General features: G+C 48.0%; 1 protein-coding gene across 1 annotated transcript; it reads left to right on the top strand.

The window, feature by feature from the left end:
* On the top strand, nucleotides 1-18,385 carry Asb1 (ankyrin repeat and SOCS box containing 1). Its single transcript, XM_078018363.1, has 5 exons — nucleotides 1-278; nucleotides 4,055-4,196; nucleotides 6,033-6,335; nucleotides 11,331-11,716; nucleotides 12,928-18,385. Exons 1-5 carry the CDS (start codon nucleotides 230-232, stop codon nucleotides 13,053-13,055), a joined length of 1,008 nt encoding a protein of 335 aa, XP_077874489.1. The 5' UTR covers nucleotides 1-229; the 3' UTR covers nucleotides 13,056-18,385.
* Nucleotides 18,386-20,127: the final 1,742 nt, after the last annotated feature.

Consider the following 20,127-nt stretch of genomic DNA (forward strand, 5'->3'; position numbering starts at 1 on the left):
TTTCCCAGGCTCCTCAGCCTTCTACGTGGATTCATTGGCGCGCAGGCCCCCCTCAACGCTCTCCGCCCTTAAATAGGGCCGCGAGACCGGAAGTGGAGACCCCGACCTGCGCCGGAACCGGAAGTGATCGCGGCCGCGCTGCTTCCGGCGGGCGGGGCGCTCTCCGGCCCGGGTCTCCGGAGGGCAGACTGGCCGCCGGGTTCGGGACCAAGGCGCGGCCGGTGCACCCATGGCGGAGGGCGGCGGCCCCGACGGGCGGGCAGGGCCGGGGCCCGCAGGTAGCGTGGGCGCGGGGCCGCGGGGTTGGGTCCGGGCCTGCCGAGGCCAGGCCGCCCGCCCCCAGGACCGGGCCCGGTAACTGCCGCCGCTGGCCGTGCGGCTTGCTGACCCGGCTGCGGAAGGGGCGCGGGGCCGGGGGCCGCGGCGTGCAGCCTGCGGCTCGCCAGGGACCCGGCACGTCCAGGGGCAGAGAGCCGTCGCCCCAGCGCTGGAGGGACACCGCAGGAGAGGGTCCCTCTGTCCCGGGTGGGACCCCCTCGTCGGCACTGTCCGAGCTCCCGGGCGCCCGGTGCCTTACAGGTCCATCTGCTGGTTCCCGAGAGTTCCCGCCCAGAGAGTTGATCACCCTTCACTCGGGTGTGCAGAAGGCTCGGGAGAAGGCTCGGGAGTCGGCCTGGAGGCCGTGCGCGCGGCCGTTCCGTCCCTCCCCGCTTCCCCCACGCGTTCGGCACCCTCCGCTGGGGGACTGCTGTGTGCAGAGGGGCCCGCCGTGGTCGGTGTGGACGTCCGTCCCGGGGACGGCCAGCACCTTGGGTCCAGAATGCCTCAAGTGAGAGTGAGATACCGGAGTGGAGGGCTCAGTTGGAAAGAGTGCAGACCGCCAGTTCCCAAGGTAGAGAGGGTCCTGGGGAGGACAGGCCGGCCTTGCCCCTCTCAGGGCCCCTTTTGCATCATGTGCTGTGTGTTAGAGGGAGGGGCGAGGTTTGAACGTTATCCCGGGGTAATTATGTGGTCACTGGAGTAGCTAATTAGAAAAATGTGAACGTGAAGTTGTCTTTGTCTCTTGAGCTCAGGCAGATTCTGAAGCTGCAGTGAACTGGGCCAGGGGGTGGTGTGAATAGGCCCAAAAAGGGAGGCCCCCAGGGCTTCATAAAGCCCTCCGTAGGTCTCCTGTTCACAGTCGGTGGTTGCCCTGCACCTGACTTCTTCCCACTCCTGCTTTGAGCCTTTTCACCCAGTGTTAATTGCACCTGTGGGATAATTACAGTGGAGGAAGACCACTGAAGGAGGATGAGGTGGTTCAGCTTGATGTCTGCCTGTTGATTTCCTGCAGGTCTGCTTTTGGGATCAGAGTGAGAGAACAGTGTGTTTTTGTGGCCTCTGCTGATGGGTCGTCTAATCCTGGAGGGCAAAGATACCTACACCCCCATTGTACCTATCACTGACTCTTGAATACAGAAGGTACTCCAGGGAGATTTGAGTTGTGTACAAAAGGCAGCTTCTTCAGGGAAGTGCTTGGTCACACACTAGGGTAATATGGCAGGGCAGGGATTTGAATCCAGGCAGTCTGAGTTTCTGCTCTCTGCTCACACACCTGTCTGTGCAGTTGTTCTTGCTGAACTCTTTTAAGTATTTTGGAGTTTCTTTTGGGCAGTGATGTGTTTGGGCCAAGGTGTGAATGAAGACTCAGTTATATCCAAATAGGTATCTAGTTGTACAGGTACCTTTTGTTTAATACCCTTTTCCCTCCTCTCTGATTTTGATACCTCTTTATCACAAATTAAGTTTTTTTATACTAATGTCTTTCCGGACAGTTGATTCCGTTTGATCTTTTTATTCTGACGAGAGGTCTGTTATCTAGTAGGGTGAGTCTTTTTTTCATTATTCTTACTAAAATGGTATTCTTCCTTATATTTATTTAATAAATAGGTATTCTTTAATATTATTTAATAAATAAATTTTAGAATATTTTTGTCATATCTGATATTAAAACCCTAAAAAGATCGGTTAAACTTTATTTATTGGTTAAACTTTATTTAAAATTTCTCTATTATTGAGTCTTCTCATCCTGGTACATGGTATGATTTTTCTGCTCAATCTAGTTTTCTTCATTGTCTTTTAGTATATGGGGTTGGATTTATATTTATGTCATATATTTTAGTTTTCCTTTTTATCAACGTGTAGCTCTGTAAGCAAAGTGCACTCATCTTAGGTTACTGTCTGAACCAGTCCATTTTCATTGATGTAATGGAATGATGTAACGGAGGCAGTCTAAATTCATTTTAAAAAAAAGAGGCTTAGCTGGGCATGGTGGTGCACACTTGTAAGCCCAGCTACTTGGGAGTCTGAGGCAGGAGGATTACAATATCAAAGTCAGTCCCTCCACATTACAAGACCATGTTTAAAAATAAAAAAGGGCTGGGGATATAGCTCAGTGATAAAGTGCCTCTGGGTTCAGTCATGAATACTGCCAAGTACACACACACACACACACACACACACACACACACACACACACACATTATTGATATCATTGTCTTGGAAGTCTAAACAATATGGCCAAAGCTCTGATGAATGTACCCTGCCTCCTTTGTCTGCATCACTTCATGGCAAATAATGGCAAACATAATGGTGGACACTGTGATCACATCACCAAACCAGAAGCCAGCAACTGGGTAGGGCCAGGCTTAGGTTTTTACAACTCTCTGATGAGAACTAACCAGTGTCCCATGAGAAATACCCAGTCACTTCCAAAGGTACGCTCCCACTGACCTCCCATGAGCCACAGCTTTTCCAGCACAGGAACCTCTGAGGGGACAGTAGCGTATGTGATGAGTCATGTTTATGTAGACAGAGCAGCATGGTGTAGCATCTTCCTGTTGCAGGCCACAGCACCTGCTTAGTGCTAGGATATTAGCACATGAGTCTCTCTGTGATGGAGATGACTAAGGTTCTCCTTCATAGTTCCCTAGGTTTAATTTTAAGATATCCTTACATACTTAGGATAAATTAGAGTAATTGCATACTAGATTTTTAAAATATATATATATTTTTTAGTTGTCAGTGGACATTTTTTTATTTATATGTGTTGCCGAGGATCGAACCCAGTGCCTCATGCATTCCAGACAAGCGAGCTACCTGCTGAGCCACAGCCTCAGCCCCAAGATTTTTTTTTTTGATACAGTAGTTTTTGTTTTGGTGTCGGGTTTCGGTTAGCGACTAAAAGGCTCAGGGGTTACTTCAGTTAAATTGGGCTAACTGGGCTGCACAAAATAACCACACAAGAGACACAAATACCTTTTTCTTTGGGGTCGTTGTGACAGCTCCTCTGACCTTGAGGGACTGCAGGAAGAGAGAGAGCGAGAGCGCGCGAGTGAGCACGTGCTGACCCCTTTTATTGAGGAGAAGCTATTCAAATGAGGCAAGGAGTCAGATTTTAGGGGGCTGAGTCTATCTTCATGATGTCCACTGTCAGCAGGTTGACTGACACCTGGGTAGGCCACACCCAAGGGCACAGTAAGAGAAGGGGACACATACAAGGCACTTCCGTGGAAGATTCCATCCTAAACAGGGCAAGGGGTTGTATTACAAAGGAACAGGTGAGTGTAGCTTCACCCATGGGGCTGTAACAAGACACACCCATGCAGGAGACACTGACCCTCGAACCCAAGAAGGGTGGGGAAAGCTCTGCCACATTTCTATGATTGAGCGCCTCAGCACCCAGCCAGGGAGTGTGACTCAGTCATGTGTACGGTTGGTCTCCCACATTTTGGTTTGCTAATATTTTTATTTAGGATCTTACTTCTGTATTCTGAAGTATGTTTGACCATTGGTTCTGTCATCTTTTTAAAGTTTGTTTTAAAAATTAGGTTTGGTGTCAGGAAGGTGCTAGTTTTATAAGGGAAGCTCTCTATAGTCTTTTCTGTGATTTATCTATTGAGAGTTTGAAAGCACCTGTGTAGCTGGAAGAGGCAGAGCTTAGTGCAGATGGTGCGTCTTTTTGGTTGGCCTTTTGGTGTTTCAGTGCTAACAGGGGCCCCTCTCTTCAGTGCAGGTCCTAATCTGAAGGAGTGGCTGAGGGAGCAGTTTTGTGACCATCCGCTGGAGCACTGTGAGGACACGAGGCTCCATGATGCGGCCTATGTGGGGGACCTCCAGACCCTCAGGAACCTGTTGCAAGAGGAGAACTATCGGAGGTGAGCATTGCTGCCCAGGCTGCTCCAGGTTCTCAGGCCCCTTTAGCTCTGCGTGGATCTGTGGTTCATGGTTTGCTTTGCAGACTAAGCCCCTGGTGCTTGGAGGAGCACATTCCAGCTTTTGAGGATGGAAGGAAAGGAGATTGCGGATGCATAATCAGAGTTGTTAAGAGATGACTGAATAGTGGCAGGGATCTGAGTTCCAATGAAGCTCCATCACCGTCCTTTATATTTTTGGGCAGCTCCCGGCCTCTCTGGACATCAGTTTTCTCAGTGCTGTTCCTGATGGTGGCACCTCCTTTAGTAGGCCTTGCCCTTCTGAGTGTCCTGTGCATCCACAGCCACCTTCCTCAGTTGTTTTCCTTTGGTGCTCTCTGGCCTACAGTTGTCTGCTGTGGGCCGCTGTCTTCACCCCAAAGATGTGTGGTTCCTCCATGTTGTTCCCTTGCCTGTAACTTCTTGTCTCTTGATTTGCTGTTACTCACCAAAGTCCTGCCTTTTTGTCTCCCTGTGTAGGACACTGGGAGGGCACCCAGCCTGCCTTCTCTCTGGGGTGTTCCTGGTTGTTTTGTATGTCTGGGAATGGAGTTCCAAGTACATTTTAAACTTAACTCAAAACCCCTCTGTATTGTTTCTGGGTTTCAGCATCCACTTTAGAACTAGGTGGCAGTGATTTGATGGAAGTGCCTGTGTGCTGGAACCAACGCTGCTGCTTTCTGTTGATGGTTCCCGAGAAAAACGTTGCTAATAGTCCAGGAAGATGTTCTTTTCTCTTTGTCCTTCCATTATCCTAGCATTATTTCGTTACAGCAGATATCAGTATTAAAAAAAAAAATCTACCCATGTTTTAACTTACTTAATGTGAAGGACTCACTGCCCCCGCTCAGTTAATCTTGCGGATGTGATGGTGGAGTGAAGGAGGTCCCTCCAGGTGTTTCATGTTGCTTTTCTGTGTATTTCCCTCCTTTTTTCTTAGATTCAGCAAAACTCCTGAAATATTTTTCTTTTTCTTTCTTTGGTAATGAGTTCTGGACTTGATTGGCTTATCCAAGTTGGTACTTAGCTGAAGGAGGAGCCTTAAGGGCTAGTTTGGGGACATGCTGCCTACCACATGTGCCTGGTTCAGTGCTCTGGGTTCCTGAGCTTTGTTCTGAATTCTCTTGAGAGCTAAAGGTGAAAAACTGTGTGTCTGTTGCTGACCTGGGGGGGGGGGTGTCAGTGGAGGCCTTAGTAGTGACGTCTGATGGTTGCACTTCTGAGAACTAAGTCTGGACAGTTTCCTACTGCTGACAAGGGCTGCATTCCCTGTGCCATCGCAGTGACTCCTCAGTCACTGATTTATTGGTCACCTAGGCCTGGTGATAATAGCAAGGCCCAGTCAGAGCCCCAGCCTCAGCCTTCACAGCACGTGACTGGTGAGAGGAGCTCAGATCCCTGAACTGGCTTCCCACTGAGGGTCCTGTCCATGCTGTGCTGTCTGGTGCCTTTTTTTCTCCTTTGTAGAGGAAAGTGCTTTGGGTCAGGAAATCTAAGAACTAGGACTCTAACTTCTAATGCTGATCATTCCACCTGAGCCCTGAGTTTCCTCATCTTCAGAATGGGATCTCAGTGCCTTCCCTGCCCTTCCCTGCCCAGCTCTGCCCATTGCAGCCCAGTCCAGCCCTCACAGGGTCAAGACTCACAGAAGACAAGTGGAGGCATTGTTAAACCTGAGGGATTTAACAGTGAGTGATTGGTCCCCTTGGGCAGCCTCTGTGTCACATTGCCATTGTGAGAGGGCAGAACAGCCAGTCTTTCCTGGGGGCATCTCTCACAATTCCCTGTGTTCCTCTGCAGCCGCATCAACGAGAAGTCTGTCTGGTGCTGTGGCTGGCTTCCCTGCACGCCACTGCGAATTGCTGCCACCGCAGGTCATGGGAACTGTGTGGACTTCCTTATCCGAAAGGGAGCGGAGGTGGACCTGGTGGATGTAAAGGGGCAGACTGCCCTATATGTGGCTGTGGTGAATGGGCACCTGGAGAGTGCCCAGATCCTTCTTGAAGCTGGTGCTGACCCCAACGGAAGCCGGCACCACCGCAGCACCCCTGTCTACCATGCCTCTCGAGTGGGCAGAGCTGACATACTGAAGGCCCTCATCAGGTCAGTACTGGGGTGCTCAGGCCTGCTGCCGGGCACACGGCCACGTCCTTGCCAGCTCCTGCAGCCACTGTCGCTCTCCTTGCTTTCTGTATTAGTTTTTCCCTCTTTAAAATTAGTCTTGCCACTCATGTATTTGGCTAGTATTTTAATAAGGCTACTTCTTAGCTTTATCAGTTTTCTTATGTTTCTGCTTAATGATTCATTTTTATATACTTTTTAATCTTTATTTTTCCCTTAAGATTTTGCGATGAATGATTTTTCATTTTTTTCTTGATTAATAATGTAAACATTTATTTAAATAAACATTTATTTATTTACCTTTTTTAATAGTCTTCGCCACGTCCTCTAAACTTCCTTTTTTCATTGTTAAATTGCTGAAATTATTATTTTTTAAATAATTGAAGTTGATTTCCTCTTTGATCTAGAGTTATTGAGGAGAAAGTATAATATCACTTTCTAATTTTATTGTAGTGTTCTCAGGTAATGTGGACCATATAGTTCACATTATTTATTAAAGTCAGGCTACATTGTTGTGGATGCTTGGATAAAGCACAACACCATGGGTGTTTTATTCACATAGTACGTTTGGTAGCCTAAATTATTCTGTTTAGAATCCCTCCTTTTTTTTTAACATTTATTTTATTTGTTTTATTTTTATGATGTGCTGAGGATTGAACCCAGTGCCTCACACATGCTAGGCAAGCGCTCTGCCACTGAGCCCCAGCCCCAGCCCTACATTTTTTTTTTCTTAATTGTAAGATCTGCCAGAAATTTAGAGAATTTTTGGCAGATCTTACAATTCTAATCAACTGTTGTGACTTTTGTCAGTTTCCCCTTATGTTTCAAGTAGGTTTTGCTTTAAATAATTTTGTTTCCTGAACTCATAAAATTATTACTTATAATTTGTTATCCAAATGAACACTACTCATTTTTATTTAAGTTCATTTACATAGCATTATATAATATTTAGTTTTAATCTTGAATTTAACTAGCTGTGTGTGTTCATATAGAGTTATTTGAATTCTGGAATTCTGTTTTCTGATATAGTTAATATCATTGTCATTGCTGCTGTTAGCATCTATTTTGTTGTCTGCTTTTTAAATTATTTTTTTTATTTGATATCTCGTATGTTTTTTTGCTTTGTTTTGTGACAGGGTCATGCTAAGTTGCTGAGGCTGGCCTTGAACTCACCATCCTCCTGCCTCAGCTTCCCAAGTAATTGGGATCAGAGGCATGTGTCAGTGTCTTTTGTTCTATGATAGTGTTTTCTTTGCTTTCCCATCCACTATGGAAGCAACATCACCGTGTGGGCTTGTTGGTCTGGGTGCTCGTCCTCAGGCCTGTGTTGCCTGAAAGCATCACTTTGGCTTCTGGAGAAAGTTCTTTTGGATGTTTGGAGTGGTGCTGATGAGAAAGGGAATAAAATGTGATTGTTGGTGGATTGCTGGCCAGGCATTTCTGTAAGGGAAATCTGCTCCTCCCTCTCCTGCACGCTGGGCATCCTCGTTGTGTCTTCCTTCATATTGACCTTTCCTGTTTGAGTGAAGTACTCAGGTGAAGACATGGCTTTTGAAACATCCCAGGACTGTCTGGGGCCAGTGAAGGCTCGAGGAAACAGGTGCTGTGCTAGCGGTCTGAGGCTCGTGGTGAGTCCAGAGTTGGGTATCACATCTTGGGCAGGAGGCCTGCAGAAGTGAGGCTGTGTGCCTGTCACCTCCTATCAGATTACACGATTTCAGTTGGTCACATTATTGCTGCTGATCACTTTAATGTGGTGTGTCAGATTTCTTAATAAAAATTCTTCTTCTCTTTGTAATTAGTGTTTTGTAAAGTCACTTGGCCCCCGTACAGATATGTATATGTGTCTCGCCTGGGCCTCGTCTAAGAAGTTTGTTTACTTATTAGTGTAGACTGGTGGTTTCTTAGATTGTCAAGTGAGCTCCTGTGCAGTGTTACTGTTATTTATTTTGATGCTCAAATCATCTCATGTTTGGCCACTGTTAGCTGTTTCAAGCCAGCTCTGTGTCCTTTGGACATGTCCTGGCCTTTCTTTGGGCAGTTTCTTTTTCAGGTAACGACATATTCAAGTCTCATCTTACAGTTGGCCTCGGTCAGTCTTGCATTCTCTTTCTCTAAGGACTCTTCTGTTGTAGGGCTGTGTTATGCTGCCCCGCTGGCCAGCTGTGCTCCCTGTCCTAGGGCCTTGCAATGGGAGCTGATGCCGGGCATGGTCTGGGCTAACCGAGCGAGCGTTTAGTGTGTCTGAAAAGAACGTCCTTCCTGTTGGGCAGGATGTGACAGCACCGGCTAGATGGTCAGTGGGGCTCATCAGTTTCTTTTTACTTTGAATTTTTAGGGATTGTTTTTTATTTAATTTTGTTTCACTATGCAGAATATTTACAAGGTTCAGATCAAATCTATGAAACAGTTATGTTTTAAAAAGTGTAACTTCTAATCTCGTCTTCTTTGTCCTGTTTTCTCCCTCCCTTATAGGTAACTGTTTACAAAGTTCTGCGGTTTATCCTTTCATTGTCACCAGTAAGCAGATACACATGTGTGAGTGTGTGCTACACACCGCACACTGTGACCATCCTGCTTTTCTCCCTTACTCGTGCGCTCTGGAGGCCATCCCAGAGCAGTGTGGTTCCTCCTTACTTGTCACAGCAGAGCCCTGCTGCTTTCAGATGAGCCACAGTTCAGCCAGTCCCTGCTGATGGCATGAGGGAGCTTTCCTGTCCTCAGCTACAAAAGGTGGTGCGTCAGTGAATCTCCTCGCTTGTTGTGTATCTTTTCATAGTTTTGCAAATGTGTCTTGGGAATCTAGATCCCAAGAAGTGTAATGGATGGGTCAAGGGATAAATGCATGTGTGATTTTGGTAGCAATTGATAGTTTCCCTTCCATAGAGATTGTTCCATTTTATATTGCTCCAGCAGTGGGTGAGACTTCCTGTTTCCTTAAACTGGTCAGTACATTTTTGGATTTTCTCCCAATCTGACAGGCGAGAAGTGGTATTGTGGATAGTTTTCAATTTGCATTTCTTTTCTGACTGAGGTTGAGCATTTTTTCATGGGACTAAGAGCCATTTATAAATGTCCATATCTTCAGCTTGTTTTTTCATAGCGCTGTTGATTTTTGCCATTTAGAAGATTTTTATGTGTTAAAGGCATTAACCCTTTATAGTATTTTCCCAATTTTTATTTATTTTTTTGTTTTATTTATTTTGTGCTGTTTTTTTTCTATGTAAAAAAGTGTTTTGGTTGTTAATTTTGTGTAACCATAAGGCAGGTTTTACCCAGAGGTTTTTTTCCTGCTTTCTGCATGGTTTCATATTTTTTGTATTTTTAATTCTGATTGATATGAATTTATCCTGGTGCAAGTCCATTTGTCCCCTAACCATAGCCTGCATTTCTGTATGCAGTTTGGTCCATTTCTGGGTTTTCTGTGGGGTTCTGTGGTTCTGTTGGCTTGTCCTCATGCCTTTGTTTTGTAGGCCTTTATAGCAGTCTGGGCTTGAGGTAGGCTGCCTCCCCTGCAGTGGCCTTTCATCTTGTTCTATCTTCCAGCTGCATAATCGGTTTACATGGCTCCAAGGATGCCATGTGTATTTGCTTATATTTGTAACCAGCTTGGTTTAGGAAAGGTATTTTCATATAACAAACAAACACAGGGAAAGTGATGTTACAACGTTGCTTATGTGGCATGTCTCTGTTCTCTTAGGCCTGGTTCTGTCACTTAGTTAGTGTTTTACATTTTCCTCATGCAAACTTTGAACATTTATTAAGTTTATGCTTAGTTTTGTCATTTTGACATTTATTTTGCTAGCACAGAGGACGTCTTCTCTTCCCTTTTTTCTTTCACTTGTTTTTGTGTGTATGCATAAAGGCAGTGTGAGGCCTTTGTGGAGACTGGTTGCAACCGTGAGTGGAGGGATTTTGTGTCTCACTCGCCTGGTTCTTTCCTTGGCCCCAGTGTACTGTTGGACCTTTAGCACCCATGCACAGAGGCGGCCAGCACCTGGGAGTCTGTACACAACTTCTGACTCATGGGTGGAGGAAATATATTTCATCACTCAAAGGAAATCCTAAGTGTTGAGTTTTGCACAGGCACCTCCTTACCTTTGTATCTGTGGAGATAGAGGATTTTCTCCTTAGTTCTGTTAATAGGATGGATTGTGTTGTTAATGGAGTCTCTAATGTTGGAACTAGCCTTACGTTCTTGGGATGACCCCAGGAGGTCATAGTGTATTGCTTTCTTAATTATTTTCTTTGCTAATATCTTACTGAAAAATTGTAGCTTGGTACTTGTAAATGAAGCTAGTTGGTAGTTTTTCTTTGTATAGGACCTTTGTCATGTTTGGGGATTATTGTGCTAATTTCATAAGATGAATTTGGAAGTTTTCCTTCTTAACTCTGAAGTAGGTTAAGTGGTCTTGGAATTCCTAGATCTGTAAAGGTCAGAAGGACTTCCCATAGGAGTTTTTTTGGTGAGTGGTATCCACATTTTTACTTGCTGCCTTATCTTGCTGGAAGGAATAAGCTTTAGTTGTCCCTTGGCATCTGTGGAGATTGGTTCCAGGATATTATAAGAACTAGAGGACACTCATCTGAGGATGCTGAATCCCTCTTAGAGATTGATACTTGAGCAGAACCTATGCGCATCCTCCTGTAGACTGTCAGTCATCTCTAGATTACTTAAGGTACATAATTTAACAGAAGTGCTATGTGAATAGTTATTTTGCTGTATTATTTAGGGAATAATGAAAAGAAAATGACCATTCATGTTCAGTACAAATTTTTTTCCAAATGTTTTGATCCGCAGGTGGTTGAATGCTCAAATGCAGAGCCTGCTTATGAGGAGGGGTGGCCACATTTGTGATCTCTGGAGCCTCCTTGGCTCTCGTTGTCACTGTGTTAAAGCCTTCCTCCTAGGGTGACTGGGGCAATCTTTGTGGACTGGTTGGTCCACTGTAAGCCTGATTTTCCTCTCCCCTGTAGGTATGGGGCTGACGTCGATGTCAACCATCACCTGACTCCTGACACCCAACCCCCCTTCTCCAGGCGGCTCACCTCCCTGGTGGTCTGCCCCCTGTACATCAGTGCGGCCTACCACAACTTGCAGTGCTTCAGGCTGCTTCTGCAGGCCGGGGCCAACCCCGACTTCAATTGCAATGGTCCTGTCAACACCCAGGAGTTCTACAGGGGCTCCCCTGGGTGTGTCATGGATGCCGTCCTGCGTCATGGCTGTGAGGCAGCATTCGTGAGCCTGCTGGTGGAGTTTGGAGCCGACCTGAACCTGGTGAAGTGGGACTCGTTGGGCCCAGAGTCGAGGGGCAGAAGGAAGGTGGACCCTGAGGCCTTGCAGATCTTTAAGGAGGCCAGAAGTAAGTGGTCTGAGCTTGTTCTGATGAATAGTTTGGTGGGATTGATTGAATGAACAAGAGGTAATAATTAAAAATAAAACAGACCCAATTAAGCACTTGGCCAAGATCCTCAGTTGGGACAAGCAGTTTTCCAGAATGGCTGTTCTGTGATTCTTAAACACCATGAGCGGATAACAGAAAATCTGTGAAAGTGCATGTATGTTTTAAACATGTTTAGAATTATCCTCTCTTTACCCCTTTGCTCTGCTTTGTGGCCCCAAATTGTTAATCATTGATTTCTTTTTCACGTGGCTTTAAAAAGAGCAAACCTGAAGCCCATTTTCTAGGGTTCCTCACATCCCTTTCTTTAGCTGCACTCAATACCATTAGTTTGAATGATAAGTAATTTTTGTTAGAATAAAGTCTGTAGTTTGCTCAATTTTGAAGGAAAGGTTTTGCTAAATGAATAAGTTGATGATAGGGAGTTTGGAATTGATCAGTGAGCCTGCTGGTGCACGTGGCCTCAGAAGCTGACCTTGTTGTCCTCTGACCCCCAGGCTGCGTGCCCCTTCCCCATTCCTGCCTGGATGCCCAGTGTCCAAGTAATGACTTCTTTTCAGCTCTTTACCTTTTGCACAGGTCGTTAACCTTGAAGCCTTTTGTTGTTGAATTCACATAGGTTGGTTCATTGCTGCGTGCTCTTGTTCAGCTATCCCAAAATTAGTTGGCTGGTGAGGCTGGGAACTGTGCTGATTGAATTCAGATACGTGTTCTTGAGTGTCACTTGTTACCCTCTTCACCAACCCAGGCAGGAACTTGGCTATGCCTTTTTGACCCAGAGCAGATGGTCAGCCTGCTCCCCTCATGAATGCATGACTGAGTACTGCTCAGTTCATGGCCCCCAACTCCCTTGGCGCATCTGAGACTCCCAGTAGTGAGGGTCAGTTGCTTGCATCTGCCTAGCCTTCAGTGGGCAGCTCTTATTTTGTCTAGGGTTTTAAATGTAGTAGAGAGAGGAGGTGCTGTTACAGTGAGCAGATGCCCCTGGTTAAGAGGCTCTGGAGATGGAAGGAGCAGATAAGACCCTCCTCCCAGGGCGGGCTCACCTGACTGGAGTAGGAAGCTGGCCTGGGCATTAGTGTGGCTCTGTCAGTCACAGCCAGCCTTTGGCTTCCACAGTGGGGACAGGAATTAATCTTCCCTGATCTCTGTTTCTTCCCACAACTCTCCAGGCATTCCAAGGACCTTGCTGAGTTTGTGCCGGGTGGCCGTGAGAAGAGCTCTTGGCAAACACCGACTTCATCTGATTCCCTCGCTGCCCCTGCCAGACCCCATTAAAAAGTTCCTACTTTATGAGTAGAAGATGCAGGTGATCTGAGGGAGAGCCACCGCTGATGCCTGCATCTTGTGAACCATCCTGTGCTGCCGACCGCTGGTGAAGAGACGGCCTGTTCTCATGGACTGTAATTCCATCTCAGGTGCTGGGGCCACGGAACAAACAGTCCTTGGGTCATTGTCAGCTGAGAGACTCATACAAAACTTAATTTTGTTCTTCCTAAATACTTCTGTTTTGGATTTTTGCAGTTCTATGTTAATGAAATGGGCCATGAAGTGTGTGCAGGTGTGGGTGAGACTGGAGGTCTGCTGATAGCCCCAGTAGGGAAGACTCCTAGCACTTTCCAGAACTGTGCTTTTATTTATTTTTCTACTTTGCAATTTAATTATTCTATTAAAACATTATATCTAAATGAAATGGAGTTTTGGTAAAAAAAAATAATAATAAGTAGGGAACAGAAATGCAGTTCATGAACTTGCTAGTTTGTTTTCTCTGCTTCTGGGGTCCGTGTGTGCATTCGACATACCCCTACTTCCTACCACTCTCATGCTCGTTTTGTGAGTTGCCTTCATTCAAGGATGGTTTCCTGGCTTCGCGGGCTGTCAGTGTTATCTGGTGTGACGGTCACGGTGCATGACTTGTTCTCATATCTCCTGTACCTCGCCTCCTGCCAGTGGTGTCAGGAGTTTTCTGCCTTTTCACTTCAGGAAGCTTCCAGACTGACTGCTTTAAGGAGGCCCACAGAGGACGAACCAGCCAGGATATGGCAGCCTACTTTTAGATGGGGACCATCCTAACAGCCGTCACTGCCAGTTACAATGAGAAACACCTGAGGCGCTGTCTCCATTTCCTCCGTACCAGGAGGTCCTCCTGGTGGTTCCAGGCATTCAGTTGCTCGTGTTCAGGGGACATCACATCTGGTGTTGGTTGACTGCCCTTCACTTTCTGGGCCTAGCGGCTTTGGTAGCTGTGCCTAGAGTCTAAGGCAGGGGAGAGGAGTGAGGCCAGAAGTCTTTCCCACTTGTCCAGAGCTGGCAGTCTTGGAGAGATGACTGTCACTGCAGGTATCTGTGGCTGTGTGGGTGGGGCTTGCTTCAGGGTCTGTGGCCTCAGAGCATTTCCCAGTGAAATGTTATTTAGCCAGTTGAAGCCTCTGAGGACTGTTGTCAGGATTTGTGGTGATTCTAAACTTCCTAAGTGTTTAGAATTTCTGCTTGTGAAAATCTAACTTGTCAAAATTGATGATATGTTAATAATTCTTAGCATCATCATGTGTTTTAGCCAACCAGGCAGGATACATATGGCCTTTATGTTCTACAGCCTAAGGATAGAATTGTACCTCTTTAGGTGTCGTAGGTGGGCTCCCTGCCAGAGCACTGGGCACCTTGTGTGGACACATGCAGCTCTGAGGGAGAAGCCAGCAGGTGATTCAGAGGGAAAAGCCAGTCCTAGGAGTTTGCCCAGCTGTTGGGATGCGGTGGCCTGGATTCCTGAGCCCTGAGATTTGGCTCCATGCTGCTCCTGTGAGGGGCTTGGGGTCAGGTCCGACTGAGTGAGAGAGACCTTTCCTAAGAGAGGAGAGAAGGGTAGGTGGGGGCCACGATAGCTGGAGCGACGTGCTGCATGGGCTCCAGCCCCGGAGAGAGTCAGGTGTGTTCTGTGAGGCACTCAAGGTAGGACTAGGCCCAGAGTTGGACTGTGGCTTGGGCAGGAGCTTTAGTGAGTTAGGGGAGGTTATGTGGACTTCTGAGCCTCCTGCATATCGACCATCCATCCTGCAGGGGTCTCTTGTCACTGGAGATGGGCTGGCTATGGTTTGTCACCTTGGGAGAGTTGAAAGTGCTTTCTGGAGTGAGCAATTCACTGATGCCACTTGGAGCCCTTTCCTGATTTCCTGGTGAGGTTTCCCGCTTCTGCCCTTTGGCACAGTGGGAGAGAAGCTGCAGGTGAGGCGTACCGAGGCTCTTCACACACTGAGGGGCGGTGTTCTCAGCCTGGAGAGCAGCCCCCAGAGTGCTGTCTATGCAGGAGTGCCTTGCTTCTGGTTACTGAACCGTCTCCCATGGTCTCGAGAAGAATGGAACTAACGGATCATACATTTGGGCCAGGGAGTTAATGTGTCTGGGGAGAGAATGAATGAGCCAGGATAGTGGCCCACTCCTGGTCTTCCCCTGGCATGGGTTGTACTCCAGCTGGTCTGCAGGTGGCCAGGGTTGTAGCCTGTTTTTTTTGGTACTCAGGATTGAACCAGGGGTATGTTAATACCACTGAGCTACATCCCTGGCCCTTTTTATTTTTTATTTTGAGATAGGGTCTAAGTTGCTTAGGGGCCTGCTAAATTGCTGAGGCTGGCCTCTAACTTGCAATCCTTTTGCTTCAGCCTACTAGATTGCTGGGATTACAGGTGTGTGCATCCTGCCTGGCTAGGGTCACTGCTCTTCATTTGCAGAGGACATATTCAGCTTTCCCTTTGCCAATTTTTGTTTTGGAATCCCAACAACTTTGAGGTTCATCCTTTTGTTTGAGCCTTCATAGCTGCCAAACCTGGATCTGAGAATAGTGTTGGTAACCAACAAAGGTCATCTTCCCTGTTTTAGTGAGACTCACTTTACTAAAACTCTTTCTCTTTTGTTTTTAAGGATAGATTATAGGATAGGAAAGACTAGCTCTCTCCACCTGAGCACCTTATGAAGTCATGCTTCTAAGCCCTGGGACACTGCATCCCCCATCATGAGGAAATATGGAGCTGGTGAGGTGCTGCCCGTCTGGCCCAGTGCAGGAGAGGGGCTAACGCACTGGAGGGATGATCCTGAATGTTGTCCTCAGCCTACCTCGGGCAGCTGTGGGCCACTAAATTGCACCCCAAGTTGTGGCTGCTGTGGGGTGGCAGGTAGTATCGTACCTCTGAGAATTCAGCTTTGGAATCCTGGTTAAGAGTTTTAGATGTATTTCCAAAAACCCATCAATGTCTCATGTTGTTTGACTTTTCATTTTTGCCTGTGTTATTTATATAGCTATTTAAGTCTTGTTCCAGCAAAGGGTTTATGCAGTGGTGCTTGTGTTTTGGGGTTTGTTTTGATGTTTGGTAACAGAGTGTCCCTGTTAAATAGGTCACTAGCAGTTTCTAACAGGACTTGTGTTTCTGTCATCAGGCTTAAGTACCATAAATTTAAGTTTTCCCTCTTTTTCCATGAATTGATTCTTCAAATAAAAAATTTGTGAAAGAGTAATTTACAGCAGTCATGGGCTTGCCTAGGGGAGGGACCTGCCCAAGAGCTGCTCCGGCCTGGGCTCTGCAGCTGTCCACATGGCAGCGGGCGGGGCCTGTGCATAGTGAGCGCTCACTCCATCAGGTGTGAGGACAGCTGCTGCGCCTCTCCCAGGCTGCATGTGTGAGTCGCTGTTGTCAGGACTACTGTCCTTCCTCATATTGGATGTGCCTTTGAGGCAGTGACAATGCTGGGAGAACCTGTGACTGGGAGGCCCAAGCTTGACCTAGAGCTGCAACAGGGGAAGCTGGAGTTGCGTGGCCCACAGTGTGACCCTGGGCTGCGAGGGCTCTGTGCAGGGGAGCAGGATGAGGACACATTGATTCAACTGACAGGATTGTCTTAGATTCTGAAATCATGTCCTTTCTACTAGCAGGATAAAATGTCCTTTTATAAAATGAAGATGGCAGAGTGCAGTATATTTGCTTTTTAAAATGCATTTGGTCATGGAGCAAAATGTTAGCTGCCCTTCGTGAATCCATCTTTCCTAAGCCTGCCATCTTTGTAGCCCGAAGCTTGGGGCCTTCGGAGCTGCAGCGAGTGTGCATCACCACCAGAGCTCCTGGGTCTGCAATAGCCTGCCCTCTGGTAAAGGGTGTCGCAGTGTTCCTGCTGCCTTCAGCCCAAGGACGAGACCTGAGATCCCCCATGGGCTTGAGAAGTGCAGATACTCTGTGCTAAGCCTCTGGCTACCGGATCCCTGAGAGACAGAGGAAATGGTGTGGACGTCTAAGGGTGGACTGCCCCCTCCCTCAGGCCCTGGGAGCCTGTAGTACCACTGGATGCTCATGATGATGCCAAGTGTGGCTCGGTGACCTTACAGGCTCTGGCTTCTGCCTCCTTGCCTGCCTGCCCACCCACCCACCAGGCACTCAGCAGCCAGTGCTGACTTCTAGGAGTTTAGATTCCATGCCAGTGCAGATTGCTCTCCTGGAAGTACCTCTTCCTACTGGCCCTCCTTTCTCTCCCTGCTCACTGGGGCCTCACTCCCTCCTCCCATCCATTCTGACTCCCTCTGTGCAGTAAAGTAACCGATATGCACGCATGGACAGAGGGACTCGTGTCCTGCTGCAGAATTCCACAGAGATATGTGTCCATTCCAGACTGTCAGTGGGAGGAGCGAGTGGGGTGGTGGGAGGGACTTCCATTGCCTTACTGTGTGTTGCTCAGGGTCTTTTCTTCCTAAGTTGCTTTATTTCAAGGTCCCTGTGGTATACCAGGTAATGTGCACATGTGCATCAGTCTTGTTTGAATGTGATGTTTGTGATCACAGCTCTCCACACACAGGATGACATTTTGCAGCTGTAGGGTGTCTGCATATCCCCCACTGCCTGTGTTGGGTGTGACAGGCCCTGAGCCTCTGCCTGGGACATGCTGGAGAGATGCTCCCTCCAACCCTGTTGCACTTTCTGCTTTGGTGGTGAACATGAATATTTCTGCAGTGGCTAGAACCACGGCAATTTTTGCTCTTGTGCCTAGTTAAGAGCTTTCAAAAGTATGATGGAGGGCTAGGGGTGTGGCTCAGTGGTACAGTGCTTGCCTGGCATGCATGAGGCCCCCTGGGTTCCATCCCCAGTTCCCTGTCCCCAAAATGGTATGATGGACATTTTTGATGTGTTATTATAACTTTAATAAATGCTTTTCCCCTTCTAATTCCCCGCAAATGCCTTAATTTTCTGGCCCATATCTCATTGGGTGGAAGCAATGGCCATGGGAAAGTGTTGGTATGTGCAGGTCCAGAAGGGGCTCTGAACAGCTTGCCATGCCTGCGGGAGGGCTGTGAAACAGGTGCGCCCAGGGTCCAGGGAGGTATCAGATTTTGTGTGTAGGTTTGAACTGCCCGACACCTGGTGGGACTCGGGGGCTGAGGCTTCTGCTTTAGAGGTGTTCGCAGCCTGCAGCTTTCCAGCCCGTGCGGCCCTGCAGTGTACTGTGGGGTGGGCGAGGGAGACCTGGCGAGAGTGTAGCTGCTGGCCCTGTTGTTCTGAAGAGTGATGAGTCTTGTCCGTGTGTTGGGGGTGAGGGGGTGGAGATTTGGGATGAACCCCAGAGTGAATCAACTGAATAAAAAAAGGTTTGTATGAACCCTCAGTGGCTCCTTTTGTGCTTTCTTCCTTTATGGGGAGGGGAGGGGGGTACCAGGGATTGAACTCAGGGCCACCTGACCACTGAGCCACATCCCCAGCCCTATTTTGTAGTTTATTTAGAGAGAGGGTCTCACTGAGTTGCTTAGTGCTTTGCTATTGCTGAGACTGGTTTTGAACTCACAATCCTCCTGCCTCAGCCTCCCAAGCTGCTGGAATTATAGTTGTGCACCACTGTGGCCGGCTCTTCGTGTGTCTTCTGTTTCTGCCACTTCCTCAAGCTAAGCCTTGCTCACCCTCCCAGTCTTTAGATGGAGAGGAAGGCTTCTGTCACACACGGCCTCAGTCCCTCTCTGCCTCACCAGGTTTGTGGTAGAGGTTGTTACTTTCCATTCACCATTGGTGTTCTCTGTCTGTAACACCAAGACTTTTAGTTTGGGGATGGACACTTGGATTCCCAGAGTTCTGGCAGCATTTCCCAGCCACCTGTGTGGCTAAACATGGCCTTTTTCATAGCTGCTTCTTGAAATCCCATGGAAATAACTCGATATTTTTTGAAATCATAAATTCACTAGGATGTCTTCAAATGGCAACCAAATTAGGACCTCCTTAAGAAAATAGATGAGTGGCAGCTGACTTAGAAACCCCGAGGAAACGGCGCATGAGAATCCCACATCCCGGGAGCCGGGAGCTGTGGGGGAACTGGCCGTCCCAAGGTGCGGAGGAAGGGTTAATGGGCAGCCTTTGGAGAAGCACCGACCTCCTGCCTCTCCAGCTGGACAGCTGTGCCACCTCTAGCTTGGAGGACACAGATGTGCCCTGCTGGTCTTCAGGCAGGGCGGGAAGCAGAGGTGCCTCCTCTGGGGACTCTCCTCAGCCTCAGAGGAGAGAGTGAAGATACTGCTGCTGTGGCCAACACAGTGGACTCCAGCAAATGCCTGGAGAGAGGACCAAGACGTCAGTGTCCACATTACCAGGTGTAGCAAGGCTGAGAGTCAGAAGGAAGCACTGTGCCGGCACGTCATCGCGGGGTGTCAGAATACTGGGCGACTTCTGGAGAGAATGAACAGTACACAGAACCAGTACCGGGATTCGGAATAGCCGAGGAGTTCCTGAATGCCACGCAGGATAGAGAAATGTGGACCTGACCTCCAGATTTCTGAAGGCAGCAGGTTCCCAGGTAGATGAAGTCATGTTGAGAGACTGGTGGGGTCTTTGAAAGTTTACGTTCCACACACCCTTTCCTAGGAGATTCCTAGAGGATAGGCTCCACCAAACCAAGAGAGTAAACCCAGGAAGGAGAAGTCGTGGCCCCGGGAGAGGCGAGGCCCGGGGTGGGGACAGCTGGTCCCTGGTCTAGAGGACGCCTGCCGCCCCTGTGTGCGCTGAGCAGAGATTTGGGCAGATTTGGGGTGGCAATGCTGACAGGATCCCAGCAAACCAAGGAACATCAGGAAAACAGTGGGGCAAGAAGGAAAGGAAAAGTGAACAGAAGGAAGCCAGGAGCAGCCGTGTGGTCCTGACCCCGAGGGAACGGACAGGCAGGTGGGAGGAGGCAGCTGAGGGCCTGCCGGGCGGAAGGGGACAGCAGGCGGGAGTGGAGCCCCAGATGGACAACAGAGGGCAGCCAGAAGCCCTGGAGTTGCTTCTTTCCAAGGGAAATGGACTTTGGAGAGACGCATCAGGCAGAAGACACAGGCATATACCGCTTGTGAGGGTGAGTGCGGAAATCCAGAAGGGATG

The sequence above is a fragment of the Ictidomys tridecemlineatus genome, chromosome 7, assembly GCF_052094955.1.
Source record: "Ictidomys tridecemlineatus isolate mIctTri1 chromosome 7, mIctTri1.hap1, whole genome shotgun sequence".
Taxonomy (NCBI): Eukaryota; Metazoa; Chordata; class Mammalia; order Rodentia; family Sciuridae; genus Ictidomys; species Ictidomys tridecemlineatus.

Excerpts from the sequence above, each read along its gene's own strand:
- Asb1 (XM_078018363.1), top strand. The coding sequence starts at position 230 with ATGGCGGAGGGCGGCGGCCCCGACGGGCGGGCAGGGCCGGGGCCCGCA. Across the intron at positions 4,197-6,032 it reads CAAGAGGAGAACTATCGGAG|CCGCATCAACGAGAAGTCTG; the intron begins GTGAGCATTGCT and ends GTTCCTCTGCAG. Across the intron at positions 11,717-12,927 it reads GATCTTTAAGGAGGCCAGAA|GCATTCCAAGGACCTTGCTG; the intron begins GTAAGTGGTCTG and ends ACAACTCTCCAG.